The sequence below is a fragment of the Lissotriton helveticus genome, chromosome 1_1, assembly GCF_964261635.1.
Source record: "Lissotriton helveticus chromosome 1_1, aLisHel1.1, whole genome shotgun sequence".
Taxonomy (NCBI): domain Eukaryota; kingdom Metazoa; phylum Chordata; class Amphibia; order Caudata; family Salamandridae; genus Lissotriton; species Lissotriton helveticus.
In genome coordinates, this window is record NC_136057.1 from 205,004,620 (window position 1) to 205,027,295 (window position 22,676).

The 22,676-nt window shown below is 44.9% G+C and overlaps 1 protein-coding gene across 1 annotated transcript in view; it reads left to right on the forward strand.

Moving 5' to 3' along the window:
* Nucleotides 1-22,676, forward strand: part of LOC144760234 (uncharacterized) — a 303,345-nt gene that overhangs the window by 11,691 nt on the left and 268,978 nt on the right. Inside the window, exons 2-3 of the mRNA XM_078646520.1 lie at nucleotides 9,749-10,019; nucleotides 12,450-12,535. Coding sequence (XP_078502646.1) covers nucleotides 9,749-10,019; nucleotides 12,450-12,535 — 357 coding nt within the window. The remainder of the gene's footprint in view (nucleotides 1-9,748; nucleotides 10,020-12,449; nucleotides 12,536-22,676) is intronic.

Below are 22,676 nucleotides of genomic sequence, written 5' to 3' on the forward strand. Positions count from 1 at the left end.
AATTAAAAGTAACACATATACATTTAAAATAAATTAAAAACTTAATAATTTAATGTAATTTTTTTTAAATTTCATTTAATTGATTTAAAATAAATGTACATTTATTTTATTTTTACCCTGTACGCCTGTACCCCAAAAACCCAAAACTGACCCTGAACCCTAAAAATACCCCTGTACCCCAAAAACCCAAAACTGACTCTGAACCCTAAAAATACCCCTGTACCCCAAAAACCCAAAACTGACCCTGAACCCTAAAAATACCCCTGTACCCCAAAAACCCAAAACTGACCCTGAACCCTAAAAATACCCCTTTACCCAAAAACGGAAAACTGACCCTGAACCCTAAAAATACCCCTTTACCCAAGAACTGAAAACTGACCCTGAACCCTAAAAATACCCTTTTACCCAAAAACTGAAAACTGACCCTGAACCCTAAAAATACCCCTTTACCCAAAAACGGAAAACTGACCCTGAACCCTAAAAATACCCCTTTACCCAAGAACTGAAAACTGACCCTGAACCCTAAAAATACCCTTTTACCCAAAAACTGAAAACTGACCCTGAACCCTAAAAATACCCCTTTACCCAAAAACTGAAAACTGACCCTGAACCCTAAAAATACCCCTTTACCCAAAAACTGAAAACTGACCCTGAACCCTAAAAATACCCCTTTACCCAAAAACTGAAAACTGACCCCGAACCCAAAAAATACCCCTTTACCCAAGAACTGAAAACTGACCCTGAACCCTAAAAATACTCCTTTACCCAAAATTAATTAACATTATTTAATTACCAATTAATTATTAATTAACAATAAAGTAAATATATTAGCACATTAGCTATAATTAATTTAATTTACTAATTAATATTAATTTTTCCCAAATAATTAATTAACAATAAAAAAATTATATATATTAAAAAATTACTCTAATTAATGTAATTAACTAATTAATATTAATTAATTACCAATTAATTATTAATAAAAAATATGTACAAAATTATATTAATTAATTAACTAATTAATATTAATTAATTACCAATTAATTATTAATTAAAAATATGTACAAAATTATATTAATTAATTAACTAATAAATATTAATTAATTGCCAATTAATTATTATTTAAAAATATTTACAAACATATATTAATTAATTAACTAATTAATATTAATTAATTACCAATTAATTATTAATTAAAAATATTTACAAACATATATTAATTAATTAATTATTATTAAATTACTTCCCACCCTATTCCCCTATAAACCCACAACCCGCTCTAATACTAAAACGCAAAATGTTAACAAAATTACTAATTTTCAAACATACATTTCTAAACATATTTAGCAAACATATAAACAACAAAATAAAATACATAACACTAAACAACAAAATTTCGATATTACTAACATACATACCTTAATCTCGATATTCTGTCTGTCGATATTATGGCACATCGATATACTATACCATCGATATTAAAACATCGATATTATTGTATATCGATATTTTAATTTCGATATTTTGTCTGCCTACCCCATTACATATGTGTGTGATAGGACAAGTGATTAGTAGCTGTATGTCAGAAAATGTGTTGACTTCCCTCAACATAAACTAAGTGCCTTGGCTTATACCCATAATTTCTTGTAGACCATGGAGATGGAACATGTTTCGCTCAAACGATAGTGACAGACAGGAGAGCTCTAATTTCAATATATATTAAGGTACCCCGATTCTCTTATTGGAATGGTGTGCCCCTAATCACAAACTCCTTTGTATGTCAGGGTGAGCCGTCCTGGTCTACAATACACTTGTTTTCTGGCAGTTCCTTCAGTTGAGAAAAGGGAACTTGAAACCAAAGCAACAAACATTTCTGTTAAAAATATAGCCTTCCACTAGATTCTCCATAGTGTTGCAGCAATAGTGCATTTATTTATTTGCCTTAGAGAGAACAGAAAAGCACATTTTAAAATGTATTACCATATTATGTTTTAACTTGTCCTGCTTAATAATAAGTTCTTTTACAGCTAATGTAATGTGTTTAGTTAAAATAAAAGATTTTTTTAACAGAAGTACAGGAGATGAAGTAAATAAAAAAAAAAGATTTAAATGTGCCATGAGAACAGAGCCTGGTGGATGACGTGTAAACAGCAGAGAGGGTGGGGATGTATTTCTTGGAAATGCTGGATTATAATTGGATGAAGAACGAAGATCATGCCATATGCTTCGCAATATTGTTTCAAACTTATAAATGCGTTCCTAATTCAGGAGTTTTAGACTTAGATACAGAAATGAAGGTAGCAGAGCAGAAGTGATTTGCAGGAGTAGAGGGCAGACTTTGATGGAGAGCAGAACAGATTCAGACGAGAGCAGATTAGATGCAGGCTGTGTTTTATTTTGACTTTTATCAAAAATCTTAAGCTTCATGCTTTGACTAACTGGCTTTGCCAAGGCTTATTTGCTGTACGCTTTATTTCTCTTTAATGAAGATATTTAATGAAGCATGTTGCGAAGGAAGCTGGTGAAACGCTTTGAAACGCTTTGAAATCTAAGCTGTGTGGCTGTGTGAATGACTTAACGATTTACATTGCCCAGTTGATTAATTTACTTGTACCTGGAATAGCGCGCACTAAACGATTTTTGCTTTAGTCAGCGTGACATATTTTTTACTGAACACTGCGCCGATTGATTTTAAAATTTGCACTGTGTTGAAATATAAAATGTAATATTTGAATTACTGCTTCACTCACCCCCACTTCACTCCTGCAGCCCCGTTTCCACCGCAAGCGCTAGGCTTGTTTGAGTGGAGGGCGCAGGGAGGCTCCTTCTTCCGGCTCCCAGGCCGAGGAGGACACCGATTGGCTGAGTGGATAGAGGCGGAGCTCACGAGCCCGTCCTCTACAAAAGCCAAACGCTCTCTATGACGCGCAGCGAGTACGCGCTGCGACCGCGCCATAGCCGCGCCAAAGACAAGCCTAAGACCAGCCCGTCTGGGCCCGTCCGGGACAGTACGGGGCATGGGGCACGGAATAATACTCCATCTGTGCGGCAACCTGCAGGTATGAGCTCCGCATATCTCAAAAGCCTGCGCCCAATAAAACACAAAAATTGCGGTGTACTAATGCCCTCTCTTACCAGTGGCACTTCATGCTGTCACTGTAATCTGAGCCTGTCTAACTTTCAGCCCCACCCTGACCCTTTACCCATCAAGTTATCACCTAAACTGCGAGCAACCCCAAAGACTCGTGATTTCTCCTTCTACAGTGTCAACTGCAGATCCTTACCACAGCACAAATTTGACATTTTTAATCTTTTAATGGACAACAAACCAAGTGCCCTCTTCCTAACAGAAACTTGGCTGCATGACAGCGCAGGCCCTGACATAGCAACCGCACTTCCCCCTGACTATGCCATAGTCAGGAGAGACAGAGAAGGTCATACAGGAGGAGGAATTGCTATCATATTCAAGCGGGACATCACATGTACGCTTGAATCAGTCCCCATCCCTGACTGCGAAGCAGCTTCGTTTAAAATTTGCCTTAACCCTAATTTCACGATCTCCGGCATCCTAATATACAGGCCCCCTAGATATGCCAACTCCTGGGCTGCAAATCTGATACATTACATTACTCCCTTTCACCTTGCCTCAAAAAACTTCACTCTTCTGGGTGACCTAAACCTGCACTTGGATGATCCCCTAAATACGGCTTGCACTAACTTACTCGACGATCTAGCTGCATAAAATTTAACCCCAATCAACACTGGGGCTACCCACAAGGCAGGGCATCTGCTTGACCCCGTTTTCACAAACATTCCTCAACTCTCCTGGCTAGACACGACTCCGATTTGCTGGTCAGATCATTACCTTATTCATTTTTGCCTAAAATTACCGACATCTCCGATAACAAACACCATCCGGCCCTCATCTATGATAAGGAACTGGAAACTTCTAGATATGAAGGAACTTAATCGCACTCTAGAAAGGCAGCCTCCAGATCCAGCCACTGACATAGAAAATATTGCTCTGGCCACCAACTCCTGGCTAGAAAACGCCGTCGAAAGATGTCTACCCCTATCCCAAGTAAAAAGTAATACCCACCGCCCCCCGGCTCCTTGGTTTAATGATTCCCTGAAAACCTTGAAATCAAAATGCAAAACCCTTGAAAGAAATTGTCGGAAAGACTACGCTCATGACAAAAAAATCACGTACCACAAAGCCAGAAACGAATACCACTCAGCCTGCAACAAAGCCCGAGCCCTTCATGTGGCCAAAACCATCAATACTGCGCCAAATAAAGCGAAAATGCTATTCAACACGGTAAAGAACCTCGCAGGGGAAAAAACGGCTGCATCGGCTCGCCCTTTGGACAAAAAACAATGCCAAGATCTTGCCTCCTTTTTTAATGAGAAGATTAGATTGAGAACATCATCTTTGGCATTAGGAGTAACCCTCCTACCCGTGACCCTGGTGAATCAACTCCCTCCTGGCCAAATGACATTAACACCATTGAATCTTGGCCTCCTTTTACCATAGAATCACTTGTTTCCACCCTTAATACTGTTAAATCAGGTTCCCCTCGTGATCCGGTACCCGCCTCTGCTCTTAAAAATCTGGACGTTCCTGCCCTGTCCATCATTGCCGAAACTTTAAATTCTTCCCTTCAGCTCGCCTCAGTGCCCTCAATGTGGAAACACGCCATGGTCAGCCCACTTTTAAAAAAAACCACTGCAAATCCGGAACTCTCCTCAAATTACCGGCCGATCTCACTCCTTCCTATTTTTTCAAAATTGTTGGAAAGACATATTCACTCTGCCCTCACCCTCTTCACCGAAGAAAACTGTCTTCTCCATCCATCTCAATCTGGGTTTAGGGCCGGCTTCTCTACTGAAACTGCCCTACTAGGAGTTACCGAAAACATCAGGAAACTCCTAGATGATGGCCAGACAGTCGCACTCATTTTACTAGACTTGAGTGCGGCTTTCGACACCATCTCCCACTCCAAACTCCTGGCCACCCTGGGGAGAAATGGCATCAGGGGCGTTGCACTAAAATGGATTGAGTCCTTCTTGTCACAGAGAACCTTCCAAATTACATCCTCAATAGCCTGCTCAGACACAATGAGCGCCCCCCATGGAGTACCGCAGGGCTCCATCCTAAGCCCTCTGTTTTTCAATCTCTACCTCCGGCCCTTAGCTGATCTAGCTGATGCATCTGGCCTCACCCTCATGACATACGCTGATGATTCTCAAATCATCTTCTCCCTGTCAGAAGCAAACCCACTTGTCCCATCTTGTCTCAAACAAGGCCTCCAAAACATCTTCAGCTGGATGTCCGCACACCAGCTGAAACTCAATGGAGACAAGACCGAGGTCCTCCTTTTGGGGAAAAACAAAGACCTCTGGAACGTATCTCACTGGCCCTCTGAGCTCGGTTCCATCCCCACTCCCGCTACTCAAGTTAGAAATCTGGGAGTCATCATCGACAACACCTTGTCCATGAAGCAGCAGGCTAACAGAGTGGTTGACCTCTGCTTCACCATCCTGAAATGGCTAAGAAAGATCCTTTGGATGTTGCCCCCTGACACCCAAAAGTCCGTAGTCAATGCACTTATTACATCCAGGATTGACTACGGCAACATTCTCTACCTAGGATCAAACAAAGCTGTCATTAACCGACTACAAGTGGTCCAGAACTCAGCGGCTAGACTACTCTGTCACATCCCAAAAACCTCCAGTGTGTCCAGCCACCTAAAAGATCTACATTGGCTCAGGGTGGAAAGCCGTATCAGGTTCAAAGCGCTGAGCTATATGTTTAGGATCAAATCTGGTACCGCCCCTAAATACCTCCAAACTCTCGCCACTCCCTACACCCCGGTTAGAGCACTACGTTCTCAAAATGCTGCAAACTTTTCCACCCCAAAGTTCAGACTTGCAAGAATGGGAGGTAGATCCTTCGCTGTCATGGGGCCCACACTTTGGAACAAACTCCCCCCCCATATCCGGAAAGAAGACAGGTATAACATCTTCAGAAAACAGCTAAAGACCTGGCTCTTCCAGAAATAATTCACCATCATTTACCATCCTCCAAAAACTGCTTCAATTCTGTCATCGGCGCTGGGAAACCCTTGTTGGGTAGCTGCGCGCCATACAAATGCAAAAAATAAATAAATAAATAAATAATTCTGCAATTATTAATTATTGGTTTAACTTCATGATAATCTCACTCTTGCTTCATTTTGAACTCTTCATGAATTCTGACTGACTTAGTTTGCGACACATTTCTTAGAATAGGGATTCTTTCCTTTATGGAACGCGCTGTATGCACATTATAATTAAGGCTCCCTGTTTCCCGTTTGTACTGATTTTTACAGATAAATGCAGACAGAAAACATTCATTTTCTTGTCTGCATTTATTTTTAAATGTGGATAAAAACGGAAAATGGGGTGCTTTTTGAGTTATTCTAAATATTGTCTGCCATGATTCCCATGCCAATAAATGTGTGTATTGCTAGATAGGGGGGTTAAAGAAGAAAGGAATTTCTTTTAGTAAAGAGGCTTTAATAGCACTAGACATGCACATGGTTGATACTGAAATTTGAATATTTTCACATAAGTGCACTGATTTATCTTCGGCGGGTGTTCACAGCAATGAAACCTGGCAGACATTCAAGCATGAGTGCATATTTATCGGTTACATAAATGTGAAAATATACTAATTTCAGCTTAATTTTTCCACATCACCCAAAATAAAAATTGATAAATACAGATAACTTCAGCAAAAAGTAAATATGGATAAATACAGACAGATATGGTATTTATGTTTTTGTCGTTTCCGTCTTTATTTATTTTTTGCTAATTTTACTTGTATTTATCCATATTTATTTTAGGTTTTGTGAAAAAATGAAGCTGAAATGTGTATATTTCTGCATTTATTCAACTAGTTAATGTACACCTGTGCCTGAACGCCTGATGGGTTTCAATGATATAGACACACTAAAAATGGTAAAATATGCACTTATAAGAAAATATGTAAATTTTGGTATCAAGGTTGTGCAAATCTCCTGCTCTTTAAGGCTGTTTACTAAAATCCCTATATTTTTTTGAATCCCGTTGCCTGTCAACCCGCACAGCTAATGGCCTGGCAGTCATGATTGACAGCATTTAGAATCACTCAAGAACAACCCAATTTCCATTTTTATCCACATTAAAAAATAAATACAGACAGGAATAAAATGGGTTTCTGTATGTATTTATCTGTAAAAATTTGTAAAAACTGAAAACAAGGAGCTTTAATTATAATATGCTCGGCACTGACTTTATTTTTCAATTATCCTTTCTGTAACCTGATTGATATATGACCAATGAATGATGAATCAGCGAATCTTAAACTTTAATTAGAAAATAAAACCTCATTATTGATAAAAAATGTAATTGTATTTGATTATTTGCCTGTGTTTTTGAAGGAACTTTTGATCAAAATACGGTGGCCAAGATTCATCACCTTGATAATAGATTTTGGCTTGTAAAAGGGTAATGGTCGTTAAAGGCAATTGTGCCACATTTATAACATTTTTCAAAGAGAGATTACAACGATATTTCCGTGCTAGCACCGTATAACAACAGAAATCATTGCATATTTCTTACTAACAGCTACCTTCTCCAGAAAACAAAAATGTGGACATACAGGTAGATTCATCAAGCATTTTTGCGAGCGCAAACGGTGCGAATTGCAAAAATCGACCGTTTGCGCCCGCAAAAATTGCATTTGAGATTCATCAATGGTTCATGCTCTCGCAATTTAAGAATTCGCAAATAATTGCGAGTTCTCAAATTGCGATTGCATTTAAGGAATCGCAATTTGCGATTCCCTATATGCAATGCATGAACCATTTTTTAATTGCGAAATCGCTATTTTTGGCCACTATTTACCGCGAAGTCTGACTTCGTGGTAAATAGCGAAAACTTAGAAAAATGCACTTTAGTGCATTTTTCTAAGTTGTATGTTACACACACACATGTCCTTTGGACATGTGTGTGCGCAACATCAGTCTACATTTACATTTCAGGGGTGCTACAGGGTGTCCTTTGGAGACCCCTGGCACCCTTGAAATCGCATCCTTATTTGCGATTAGCAAATTGCTAATCGCAAATAAGGAACGACTCCCCATTCATTCCTATGGGCCTTAGGCCCATAGGAATGGACATGTGTGTGCGCGACATCAGTCTACATTTACATTTCAGGGGTGCTACAGGGTGTCCTTTGGACACCCCTGGCACCCTTGAAATCGCATCCTTATTTGCGATTAGCAAATTGCTAATCGCAAATAAGGAAGCTGTAGAAATCGCAAATAAAATTGCGATTTCTACATGAATCCCGTTTTGCGAGTCTTTAACCCTTTCGATGCTCATGATGGAACGGTTCCATCATGAGCGTCGGTTGGCCTGTGCTCATGATGGAACCGTTCCGTCATGAGCCGGTAGGCTCATTAGAACCTTCAGCACAGCGCGAAAATTCGCGCAGCGCTGAAGGTGTTAATAGCGAATTGCAAAAATCGGTCATTTGCGCCCGCACAAATTGCATTTGAGATTCATCAATGGTTCATGCTCTCGCAATTTAAGAATTCGCGAGTTCTCAAATTGCGATTGCATTTAAGGAATCGCAATTTGCGATTCCTTATATGCAATGCATGAACCATTTTTGAATTGCGAAATCGCTATTTTTGGCCGTTATTTACCGCGAAGTCTGACTTTGTGGTAAACAGCGAAAACTTAGAAAAATGCACTTTAGTGCATTTTTCCAAGTTGTATGTTACACACACACATGTCCTTTGGACATGTGTGTGCGCAACATCAGTCTACATTTACAATTCAGGGGTGCTACAGGCACCCTTGAAATCGCATCCTTATTTGCGATTAGCAAATTGCTACTCGCAAATAAGGAACGACTCCCCATTCATTCCTATGGGCCATAGGCCCATGGAATGAATGGGGAGTCATTCTTTATTTGCGATTAGCAATTTGCTAATCGCAAATAAGGAAGCTGTAGAAATCGCAAATAAAATTGCTATTTCTACATAATCCCGTTTTGCGAGTCTTTAACCCCTTCGATGCTCATGACGGAACGGTTCCGTCATGAGCGTCGGTGGTCTGTGCTAATGACGGAACTGTTCCGTCATGAGCCGGTAGGCTCATTAGAACCTTCAGCTCAGCGCGAAAATTCGCGCAGCGCTGAAGGTGTTAATAGCGATTCCTTAATAATCGCTATTAAGGACTCGCAAAAGGGGACAATGATGAATCTGGGGGATAGTTAGTTAAAATGTTACCTAAAAAACAAATGTAAGTTTTCTTGCGTTGTTGAGACTTGGCCTGTTAGCACTTTTTGTGTCTTCGGTAAGCAGAGTTCCCATTTTTGTATTGACTTTCTTGACAATAACAAGATGATGCTATTTTTGTCTATTTTCAAGTTTATACTGTTAAACAAACTACAAAATGAATTCTGCTAAAAATTTGAACTAAACACATTATTATTCAATACCAGGGCCTGCATATTTGTAAAGTTGCATGCCCCTGTGTAAAATGGAAAATTAAAATGGAATGTGAAGAAAAGTACACTGTTTGCTATTCGCATTGGGACTGTTGCAAAGAGTGATAGTCTAAAAGCTTTTCACCAGTGGCCTTTCCCTGTTCCCCAGCTCTTTGCGCTCTGTTATTGTTCTTCCCTCTTTCTTCCTTTTCCTTCTCACCTAAGCTTTCTTCCCCATCTTCCAGGGTATCTGGAGTCTGAGTTAGCAGACATGCAGCGGGAGCACCTGCAGCAGACCGCCCAGTTGCAGGCTGAAATCGAGATGCTGAAACAGAACTCTATGAGAGCCTATCCTCAGGCGGGAGGGCAGGCCCTGCCTCGGCTGCCGCCCCCTAAGGCGCCCCCTCCTGCACTGCTGCCGCCCGCTCAAGCCCGCCCAGCCCCGCCGATGCACCCTCCAGGAATATTTGAGCCTTCCTTCCTGACCGGCGGGATGGTGAGCCTCTGTTAAGGACAGAAGTGTTTCAGATTGCATGTTGTTTATGTTTACTTACCAGTGCCCTAAATGGGCAGGTACTCTGGGTATTCAGTACCTGCACTTCTTTAAATTGGAAGGGTTAGCACAACACTTCTCAGCACTGTTGCAATGCTTTTAATGGGAGAGTACCGGGAAGTCTCAGCAGCAAACAGTTAATCTAAGACAAGGGGTCCCGTACTTCAATATTTTTATTTGAAGCACTGATTTTATCCTTTTTGTTTCTTGATCGGCTGTGAATATTGTGGTGGTGAGTCGCTGCATCATGTCTTTTTTTACTTGAGTGATTTAAGTTACTTGGAATGGCAAAAGAGACATGCAGCCCTAGGGTTGGCATATAGAAGAGGTAAAGCGTTTGGGTATTTTTTGCAACCTTTTTTGTTCCTCGAGTTTATGGAAGAGAAAATTTTGCAAGGTTGCTAAAATGTTCGCTCTGCATTATTTAAAAAAATATATATATATATTGTGGCAATTTATATTACATTATGCTTATTTAATTTAACAAAAGGTTTCTTCATAAGATAAACTTTGCAGAAAACAGATGTGCCTTCATTAGGAGTTGGTTGTAAGTTCAAGTTCAGCACCACCTGCAGTTCAAGCAGTATGTAGTATATTTTGTAGAGAAGCCCACACCTCCTGGATCTTCCCCAGACACATTTCATCAGTGAAAAGTACGTGGTACATACGTGGGGCATGCTGCTTGGAATGACGACAAATCTGTGAAAACTGAACAATCAGGCTGCAAGGGGTAACCTTGAAGAGAAGAATACTGCTGGAGCACTGAAGAAGGCAGGGATCTCTATCTTCAGTGGAGCACTGGCGATATCAGGGATCTCCGGATCTTCAGTGGAGCACTGAAGATGGCAGGTATCTCTGGATGTTCAGTGGAACACTAAATATAGCAGGGATCTCTGTATCTTCAGTGGAGCACTGAAGAAGGCAGGGATCTCCTTATCTTCACTGGAGCACTGAAGAAGGCAGGGATCTCTGTATCTTCAGTGGAGCACTAAAGATGGAACGGATCTCCGTATCTTCAGTGGCGCACTGAAGACAGGCGTTGCTGTATCTTCACTGGAGCACTGAAGAAGGCAGAAATCTCTATCTTGAATGGAGCACTGAAGAAGGCAGGGATCTCCGTATCTTCAGTGGAGCACTGAAGAAGGCAGGGATCTCCGTATCTTCAGTGGAGCACTGAAGATGGCAGGGATCTCTGTATCTTGCGTGGAGCACTGAAGAAGGCAGGCATCTCTGTATCTTGCGTGGAGCACTGAAGATGGCAGGGATCTCTGTATCTTGCGTGGAGCACTGAAGAAGGCAGGGATCTCTGTATCTTGCGTGGAGCACTGAAGATGGCAGGGATCTCTGTATCTTGCGTGGAGCACTGAAGAAGGCAGGCATCTCTGTATCTTGCGTGGAGCACTGAAGATGGCAGGGATCTCTGTATCTTGCGTGGAGCACTGAAGAAGGCAGGGATCTCCGTATCTTCAGTGGAGCACTGAAGATGGCAGGGATCTCTGTATCTTGCGTGGAGCACTGAAGAAGGCAGGGATCTCCGTATCTTCAGTGGAGCACTGAAGATGGCAGGGATCTCTGTATCTTGCGTGGAGCACTGAAGAAGGCAGGCATCTCTGTATCTTGCGTGGAGCACTGAAGATGGCAGGGATCTCTGTATCTTGCGTGGAGCACTGAAGAAGGCAGGGATCTCTGTATCTTGCGTGGAGCACTGAAGATGGCAGGGATCTCTGTATCTTGAGTGGAGCACTGAAAAAGGCCCGGATCTCCGAACCTTCAGTGGAGCACTGTTGCAGTGATCTTCCCACCAGTGACCACCATGTTTCTCATGGAGGTCCTAGGTAAAGAAGTCTACTGATGGTAGGGCAGGGCATCCACAACTATGGCCTGATGGTCCTTTGGTGAACTGACTCTCTGGTCAAGGGTTTCTGCTGGTGAAAACCCAGCGTTTCCACACTTCAAAATGGGGTGGAGTGAGCAAGTTTGGTGGAATGGTTGCACCTTTCCACTAAACTCTAAATCCCAAAATCCGTGGGGAAATAATGTGAAATACTATGGTTCTGGTCTAGCATTACCAGGTTACCAGCATTTAAAGGGCTGCCATGGGACCGGTCCACTATTGCAGGCTGGTATGGTCACGCATATGACAAGGGGTTAAATGGCCAGTATGAGACTGGCCTAAGCAGAGTGCCAGGGGTCAAATTGTGGCCAGGGCTCTGTTCCAAAATGACACAAGGGAGATGGGGAAGAGTGGCAGGTATGCGGCTGGTCCAGTCCATCATAGGTAGGTGGGCGGAAATTGCTGACAGGATCTGATTGTGTTTTAACTTGTCTCCTACCTTTCTGTGAACAGATGTTTTGTTTCTCTTCTTTTACCAGGAAGTGAAGAAGCCTCATACACCTGCAATAAGTAAACATTTAGTGAATCCACCGGATACCCTGGGACCAGCACCATATGACCCGGCGTAAGTCTCCATCAAAGGATCAATGTAGAGCATGGCGGGGTATGAGGCGGGGAGGGATCCGCGGGCTCTGTATGGGAACTGAGCGGCATATTACCAACGTTAAGCGATATTTATCGCTAACGATCCTTAGCAACGAATTTTTTAACGCTAAGCATCGTCAGAAATTATCGCAGATAAACCTTGCTATTATCAAGGTTTATCGCAAATGCGATAAAAAACGGCCGCAATGCATGAATATCGCTGAAAAGTCAGCGATATTCATGCATTACCGAGCTAATGCTCTTAGCCATGTTATCCACCTCCCATTGGATAACATGGCTAAGAACTGCTCAGGGCAGGTGTTAGTGTTTGGAGATATTCGCGCTTAGCGCGAATATCTCCAAAAGTTGGTAATAGGAGATAGCGATGTTAGCGACTGTTTCCAGTCGCTAACATCTTGGCACGCCCACTTTGCATGTCATTAGTGATAAATATCACTGACATGCAAAGTGGGGCCCAAGATGGTCGCTATCTCCTACTAGCTGTCGCTAACTGGTGTTAGCGACAGCTAGGTAATAGGGAGATAATTTTATCTCTGCTTTCTTGGCTTTTAAAGCCAAAAAAGCAGAGATAAACCCCCTTGATAATATGCCCCTGAGTAACCTGGAGAAGGAGGTAGGACATGGGCGCTTTCATCGGGAGGTGGGTTATCAGGAATATGGGGAGAAGGCATCACAGGAGACCTCTCCTCTTGAAATATCTCAGGGATATTCAAAGGTTCCTCAGCCTTGCCATTTTTACTTTCAGCTGTTAATTCCCCAAATCTCAACCTGCCAATGGAACATATGGAACACCTGTGTGATCAAGAAGCAGGTTTTCATTGCCTAGCCCATACCTTTTTGTCGCACTCCCCACAAGGAAAAACAGGAGCCAGGGAGGTAGTCTTAACACGTCTTTATTTGATCGTGTCTACCTCGTAACTAACTTCCTCTTTCCCACTTCCTTCCTTCCCCACGCCCCTTCCTCCCCTGCCTGTCCTGTCACAGACAGAGATCAGGCAGTCACGTTACGACATCTCCCCCTTTTGTATAAAGTCTTACTGTGGCTCAAATTATTTCGATGAGGCGTTCTGGCCGTCGGGTTTGTCGTCGGGGTCTCTCGGATGGTTCTGGGGTGCTTCGGTGATATGTGGGATGATCCTGTCTTGCTGGGCTGGATTGACTGCGGTCACTGCTTCTGCTTTGGCTTCCAGAGTCGGTGGATGATTCCCAGGGATGATGATCATGTGTTCCTTGAGGATTGCACTTCTTGAAGTGTGACACGTTTCGTGTAATTCGCCTGTGGTCACCTTGCGCTGTGATCATGGTTCCTTTCCGGCGGCTGACCTTTAAAGGATGAACAAGGTAGCGACTGTCTGCTTTTGTCCTTCGATCCCGTCGGACTACCACCCAGTCTCCCTCTCGGATGTCCGTGGGCTTTGCATGCCTGCGGTGATCAGCATATGTCTTCATTTTCAGTTTCTTCTCCTGATCAATATTGACTAGTGTTTCATGATCAATGTTCGGAGGTCGGGACTGGCTCACGCTGCCCAAGGTAGGCAGTCGGGTGCGCGGGACTCTTCCTAGCATGAGAGTAGCTGGACATTGGTCTATGGTGTTGTGAGGCGTGGTGCGGTAGGCTCTCAGCACTTCGTTCAGTGCTTGCTGAATGTCTCTATAGGCCAATTCTGCTTGCTGCACTGCTTTCTTCAGGGTCCCCATAAATATTTCCACCATGCCATTGGCTTGAGGCCATAGTGGTGTGATCTTTTGATGTTTCAAATCAAGGTGTTTTGCGAAATCTGCAAATTTGTGGCCGTTGAACGGGGGTCCATTGTCTGACTTGACACGTAACGGGATGCCCCATGCTGCAAACGTTTCGTCAAGTATTGGGATTACCGCGGTGGCCTTGGTGGATGGTATGAGGTGTGCAAAGGGGAACCGGGAGTATTCGTCCATAATGACTATGATGTATTGGCTTGACTTCAGGGGTCCGAAGAAGTCCACGGCAACTTGTTGCCACACGCCTTCAGGTAATTCCGACATCTGTAGTGGAGCTGGGGGTTCATCTCGGCTTACCAGCTGACATGGGATGCAATCCTTGAGGGTGGCTTCTACCATCTGGTCTAATGTCGGGAACCAGACGCGTTCCCGTAGCGCCTTCTTGGTGGCGCTTATCCCTCGGTGGCCTTCGTGGGCGAGGTTGATTACCCCTTGTCTCAGTCTTTGGGGAATGACAATCCTCCCCCCTCTCAGAATTAGACCTTCACTGCTGATGGAAAGTTCATCATGGACGTGTTTGAACGCAATGAGTTCACGAGACTGCGGACCTTGATCATCCTTCACATGGCGCCAGGAGTTGTTGCGGATGCGTTCTGTAACATCTTGAATGATTGGGTCCTGGATGGACGCTTCTTGGATGGCTGCAAGAGGGACAGTGAGAGGACATGCCGTGTCAATAACAAAATGTATGTATTCTTCAGCAACAGAGTGCGGCTCATCGGCGGTGGTTTTGGGGTGGCGAGACATATAGTCGGCAGGATTTTCCGACTGCCCAGGCTTGTGGACAATGGTGTAAATGTAGTCCTGAAGACGGAGACCCCAGCGCTCAATACGTGGAGGCATCTTGGCCTTGGGGTTGCCGAAGATGGTGATGAGGGCTTGGTGGTCTGTGACAATATTTGCATACTTGTACCGCGCTAGGAATCGACTCCCTGAGGAGTATCTCCGCGCCTTTGGCAACATCTCAGAACATTATCCCATCATATAATTTCAAAAGGGTCCAACAGAGACTAATAATTAAACAGAAAAGTTTTTAATTTTTTCCTAAAGGAGAGGAGTTCCCTGCATGATCTCAGTTCATAAGGAAGTTCATTCCAGAACTTCGGACCAGCTACTGATAGTGCCCTTCCCCCTTGTCTTGTCTTCCAGAACCTGGGGACGGTCAACAGTTCACGATCTCCAGATCTCAAAGATCTTGAGGGAATGTAAGGATGACATTTTTGTGACAAGTACTGGGGACCATTACCCGAAACACACTTGTGAATGATGCACCCAGTTTTAAACAACACTCTCTGTTTCACCGTGAGCCAGTGGAGTTTGTTTAGCAGTGGTTTAGAGGGAGCACGGGCTGGAGCCTTGAGAACAAGGCGAGCAGCCGTGTTCTGCACCACTTGCAGTCTGGCAGTAATCCCCTCATTCGCAGCTAACAGCAAACCATTGCAATAGTCCAGTCTGCTCAAAACGAGCGACTGAACTAAGGTTTTCCTAGTGGTATCTGGAAGCAATGGGAATACTCGTCGGAGAAGCCCAATTACATGGAAACAGGAACTCACCACTTGATTGGCATGATGTTTAAGATTGAGTTCCTGGTCCAGTTTAACACCCAGATCTTTCACAACCCCCTTGGGTTCAGGGACTGGGCCTAGGTCTTGAGGCCACCAGTCAGGGGTCCACAAACGTTTGGCTTCCCCAAAGAGCATCACCTCTGTCTTGGAGACATTGCACTGGAGGAAGTTTGCTGACATCCAATGTGCCACCTCCTTCATCCCTAGGGCAAAGGAGCTACGTACTTGTGGAGTCATAACTTTAAAGGGGAAGAGGAGTTGGGTATCGTCTGCATACGATACAGGGATAAACCCATGGGATCTCATGATGTTAGCTAGGGGTGCCACATAGATGTTAAATAACGTTGGGCTCAAACAGGAGCTCTGTGGCACCCCCTTAGAGATCTCTATCTCCTCAGACTGGTAAGGGCCCAGTATGACTCTTTGGGTACGTCCTGTAAAGAAACTCCTTAACCAGGCCAGAGCCTTGCCTCCCACACCGATGTCAACTAGTCTGGTGGTCATGATCTCGTGTGACACAGTGTCAAACGCCGCTGACAGATCTAAAAGCACCAGGATAACGGAGTACCCCTTATCCTGTAGCAAATGAAGATCGTCAGCGACGGACAACAAGGCAGTCTCAGTACTGTGCCTTGGCCTAAAGCCTGACTGAGATGGATCTAGTCCCCCCGCACTTTCAATATATTTAGATAGATGTTGGTTTATAAACTTCTCAGTGAGCTTCCCCAAGAAAGGAAGGAGAGAGATGGGCCTTAGGTTAGTCAGATCAGTCCATGGAATGGAGTTGTTTTTCCGTAAAGGCCGCACCAGAGCATGCTTCCAGTCAGGGGGAACTTCCCCTGTTCTCAAGGATAGATTGACCACCTGCTGAATCCCCACACCCAGATCGTCGCTTAAAAGCGACATGACCCGTACTGGAATAACATCTGAAGGGCACCCACTTTTTATTTGAGTGGTTAAGATGGTTATCTCCTTCAAAGATATTGGTGGGAATTCTGTGAGACTGTTATCCTTGTTTCCTGCAATACTAATGTATGATGGACTATCACCAGTTTCAGTGTTATAAAAGGTGGATTTTGAGGTCAAGATCTTAGTGTAGATACCTTCGATTTTCCTAACAAAGAACTGTGAAATACTATTGCAGAGTTCCTGGGACTCGATCCCCTCAGTTTCACATGCTATGGGCTTAACAAATGTTTGTAAAATTTGATAGAGAATCTTAGCATTTTTCCCTGCTGCTGTTAATTGGGCCGCTATGTGATGTTTCCGAGCAGACCGGATAGCTTTATGATAGTTTTTTGGGGAAATCCTGTGCCTTTCTCTATCCTCAGGCCTACGTGTGACTCTCCATCGTTTTTCTAACTTTCTTGCAGTTAGCTTTAGTTGTCTGAGATTGTCCGTAAACCAAACCTCTTGTTTAGGGGCAGGCCGTGGTTTATATTTCCTAAGAGGGACAACATTATTTATGGTCTGTAGGAAGGTGGCTACCTGACTATGGTTACCCCAGATTTTTTGCCTGTGTTTAGCTGGTTTTTTGACTTAGTTGACCTGGTTCCCTGCTAATCAGGGCCCCAGGCCATCTGCTCTCTCTGTAAAATGGATTCCATGTACCCTAGGTACATACCACAATTGGAAATGGACTCCATGTCAGCCCCTGTATAATGCACTATAGGTGCCCAGGGCATTGGGGCCACCAAGGCCTACCAGGGGCTGCAGCATATCTTTTGCCACCCCTGGCTGGTTCTTAAATTGACACAACTGGCTGATCACTCAGCTGGGGTAAGGTGGTGTAATCACCCCTTACTTAGATATAGTATACCTATATCTAAACCTATATCTGGACACATATTAACCTGTGAGCCACTCCTATGGAAGGCCTCATCAATCCTGGAGGCAGAGTGCGTGGTTTAATGTGAGATGGAGCTCTAGCATGAGCTGAGCCTGTCTGCAGCCGTCGGGAACAACTCCCTAAGCTGTTTCAGGATAATGCCATACCATATACTCTTAAGTGCATTATAATCCTCGCGGTTATATAGCAACTTTGGTTTGGCTTTATCAAAACATGTCGTGTAAGGTGTCATACGATTTGGAATACTATCCCCTCGCCAGTTCTGGCGACGGGGATAGCATTCCACCCCTCTAGAGGGGTAAGACATGTTACTTTACTTAAATGCGGTTAATTTCTAAAAGGACCTTAGATCCACAAAATGGATGCCTCTGCCACAGACAGAAGTCTGACCCCCTGAAGCTGACCGAAACTCAGCCAAATGGGGCCTGGATAAAGAGTTTCCTGTCGCAGGGGGGTGTTACCACCCTCCAGACAGGAGATAGTGGATTGTAGCAGGGAGGTTTGAAAGAAACCAGACACTGCTTGGGGCGCACAAGGCTGCCCCTTGCATAATCCGGCCAAACCGGTTCTGGGGCACTCCAGCCCTCGTGCCAGGGCGGCCTGGATCAAAGGAAGGGGGTGTATCCACCCACTTCCTGGGTCCCACCCATAGGAGGGGACCTAGCAGGTAATCCAGCCCCCCAGATTCGAATAAGAGTGGGAGCAGTGCCAAGACACTTCAGATTTCCTGACGAAACATAAGAAACGAAACTCTGGACCCTTCGACATCCTATTCAACGTGGAAGCCCGAAGAATCTCCCTTGTGGTCAAGGAGTGACCACCCTGTGCAAACAGGCACCATCCAGCCATCGACGTCTGCTTTGTCGCAGTTTCCGCCGGAACTCGAGCGACAGAGATCGACGAGATCAAGCTTGCCTGCCTTCCAACAGCCCGATCCACAGTCCCTGCAGAGCTGAGACCCGTGGAGGCGACCGGAAGCGTGGGGCACACCATCTTGAATTGACCACGAGACGCTGACCGTGCAGCCCACGAGTTACCCTCGAAGCTGTACACCGGGGTTTGAGAAGCCCCAACCCTGAGCCACTCTTGCACCGAAGATCAGCCCTCCACACTCGACGAGTGCTGCGTGGGGCCCTTCTGCTCCATTTGGCTCAACGCGTTGGCCCGGTCACTTGCCAGCCGGCTAGTGGCCCCTGTGCCGACGAACTTTGAAATTCGACCTGCGAATCTGGTTGCTCCAGATCTGCACCAGCTCCCCTGAAAAGGAGCCCCCACTCTGACCCTCCTGGTTCGAGTGAGAAGCAATCTCCCGGTTCCGCGTGGATTGCTTTTGCCAAGTGTTGTTTGCTCCAATCCTGAAGCCGACTGCACCGATGGTGAGAGCCCTCGTGGGACAGATCGTGACCCACTCCTGGACGTCGTAGATGCCCCAGAGCCCACGTGACAGCGGAGAGAAGCTCCTCGACGACCACCTGATTGCGCCCGACATTGCCTGGTTCCGTCCTGGTTCCACCCTGGTCACTGCTGAGTGACCCAGACTCTGTCCCCTCTGCTTTCAGGTACTTTTCGACTTGAGTCCACCCTTGGACTCCACCGGACACTTCTCTTTCACCCCGCCTGCAGCCCTTTCAGCTTCAAGCACCAAGAGCCTGCGTGACGAAACCCGACTCAACTTCGACCCTGTGCACCCACTTCCTGTGGGTGAGGTAACTTTGCTCCGCCGGTGTTTCCACACTGGTACACATCACTAGGGTCTGTGTCTTAAGTTTTGTTCCTCTAGGTTCAGCGGAAGTGTCCTTAAACTTTAACTCTACAACTTTTACGCACCATTGGTTAACATTGGTGCATGCGTGCGCTTTCCGCACTGCACCCGAATCCCGCGGGCTTTTCCCGACTTCAGCACTGCTTGTCCCGACTGCTCCCAGCGATTCTCTAGGCCCTAGGCCTAACCACTGTTCGATTGGTATCTCTTATACCACTTGTTTAGTATATGGTTTGAGTGGCCCCCCGCCCTCATCCATAATTGTGCAACTTTGTATGTTTAAACTGTGCTTTTGATTTAACGCTTGTGCCCCTTTATTCATAAAGAATACTGGGGATTGTTTTTAGTAATAAACACATATATTTTTATAATATATACTTGTGTGGTGTCCTTTCATTTGATATTACAGGATTGTATGTGGTAAAACAGCTCGCTTAACACGACCTCTTAAGTTAAGCCTTTAGGCTGCTTAGTCCATGCTACCCCTAGGATAGCTTGTCTAATAAGGTTGACTTACAACCAGACACCATAAGGGATTGTTTGGTCTGATAATCGGTGGTTCCAGAATTGGAAACATCACCTATCAGGCCAACTTCTCACATGGTCGTAGTTATAGCTTCATTAAACCTGGCCAAGGCAGTGGTGACATTATAGCCACATTCATCCCACTTGGGTTCTATGTATTTACCCCTAAAATTCTCTGGTGTAAGTTTGTTCCAGGGTCTTCTGACATCCGCCATAGTCCTCTGCATGTTATTAGCCCTCTGAATGGAGCCAGTGTGGAATTCTATGATGGAATGATCAGTCCAATCCACTTGAATGGGAGGCATACATTTAATCATTGTAGAGGTATAAAACACAAGATCCAATGTATGGCCGGCTATATGTGTGGGTCCCTGATTCATTTGGTCAAGACCAAGAGTGGCCAGATCCGCCAGTAATGTCTGGGCCTCCGCACAGGTATCTATTTCACTGTGAACATTGAAATCCCCTACCAGAATAAAATCTGAATTTGCCTGTATATAGGGAGCCAAAGCTTCAACAAGGTTAAGGGAAAAGTTCCCGAGAGAACCAGGGGGTCGATAGACCAAAGCTCCCTTCCTGGCTTCCCTAGAACTTGGGTTAATGGTGAAGATAATAAGCTCCATTTGAGGATTACACAGCGTCTCAGTAACCACCACCTCCATATCCTGCCTGAAAACGATGGCTAGCCCACCTCCAGTTTTAATTGGGCGGTCCATTCTCACCATTTTATACCCCAACGGTACCCCCAAAGTAATGGCCGGAACCGTATGGGGCTTAAGCCAGGTCTCAGTCAGAAAACAAAGATGTGGTTTTTCTGATGTTAGGAGATCCCAGACTTGAGTACAATGCGTAACCGGGGAACGGACATTACACAGTAAATTCTTACAATCTAAAAGGGGGTCATTAGAAGGGATGGCAATCGATATAATGGGGTCTTTAACATTGTCAGGAGGAGTAAATCTTAACTGACACGGGGTAATTACCGCATTTGTAGTGAATTGTGTTGAACATTCCCTACAGGAAAACGGTCCCTCCAAATAGCTCCCTACCTTGTGGGAACATAACGCAGTAACATCCTTACCCATATCGAAAAGAGCCTGACTGGTATATGAAAGAAGTCGACACCGGGCTGAATCCAAACAAATAGTGGAATCCGCCATAGCCCCCTGCCCCTAGCCCCGTCCTGTCGCGGACGGGCGCAGACGGGCTGGTCTTTGGCTCGTCTTAGGCACAGGATTAGGCGCCACACTGCGCGTCAACACTGCGCGTTGAACCGACGAGTTGCTTTATAGCCCTTGAGTTTGGGAGAGCTAGAGCGCTAACCGCTCGCCTCCCTGGATGTTCCTGGCTCTGCCCCGCCTTCCGCACCCGTGATTGGCTGGAGGGTCGGCCTGGGCGTGCAGGCACAGATCGAATAACAACAAGAGCTGGTCCCTCAGTGCGTGTGGGTAAGCGGTATTTTTAACAATGTGTAACCAGTATTCAGTTCACAATGGTGAAATGTTTACCATAAACAAAAAGGTGGAAATGTTCACACGCCCAGACCACTGCTAGGTTGGGAGTACCGGGTCTCAGTATCGGTGAGGCTGCGACTGGCGTATGCGATGATGTGACGCTGGTCGGAGTCATCTGTGTATTGTGCGAGAATGGCACCATGGCCTACCGGGCTGGCATCCACGGTGAGCTCTGTACGTTTCTTGGCATCAAAGTAAGCCAGGTTGATTGCAGAGCTGACAGCTTTCATGATCTTGTGAAAAGAATGGTGACATGCTTCTGTCCACTCGAATGGCTGGCCTTGGCGGGTGAGTTCTCGCAGAGGGTGACTGAGCGTGGCAAAGTCCTGAATGTAGAGGGCACAGTAACTCGCCATGCCGAGGAACGAGCGGAGGTCGCTCACATCTTGTGGTGTTGGCGTGTCTGCAAGGGCCGAGACTTTTTCAGGGTCTGGAGTCATGCCGTCTTTTGAGAATATGTGACCATAGAATTTCAAGTTCGATTTGTGAAATTCACATTTAGCTGAGTTTAGAGTTAGGTTCGCATTTAGCAAGGCATGACACACTCTGTCAAGGGCAGTGTCATGTTCGGTTTGATCTTTGCCAAACACCAGCAGGTCATCGCTGTAATTGAAGGTGTTTGGGATCCCTTGAATCACGCGCCTGATGGTCTCCTGGAAGATTTCGGCAGCAGATGATATGCCGAAGTTTAGGCGTTTATAGCGGAAGAGTCCTTGGTGAGTTGTAAATGTGGTGATGTAGCGAGATTTATCATGAAGTTCAAGCTGGTGGTAGCCCTTGTTAAGATCCAGCTTTGAGAACATAGTGGCCCCGTTAAGACGAGCAATCATTTCACTAATGTGCGGCCCAGGGTGACGTTCTCGTTCGATCGCTACGTTGGCTGCGCGCATGTCCACACACAGGCGCACTTTGTTGTTCTGTCCTTTTTTTGGACGACCACCACAGGTGATATCCACAGAGTGGGGCCGGACGTGCGCTCGCTGATCTCAGTTCTGAATAGTTCCTGTAGTTCATCATCTACTGCTTGTTGCAGATGAAATGGTACTTTTCTGTGGTGTTGTGCCACTGGTGTTACTCGCTCATCAATGTGTAGCTTGATCTTGAAGTGATTTAACTTTCCTAGTCCT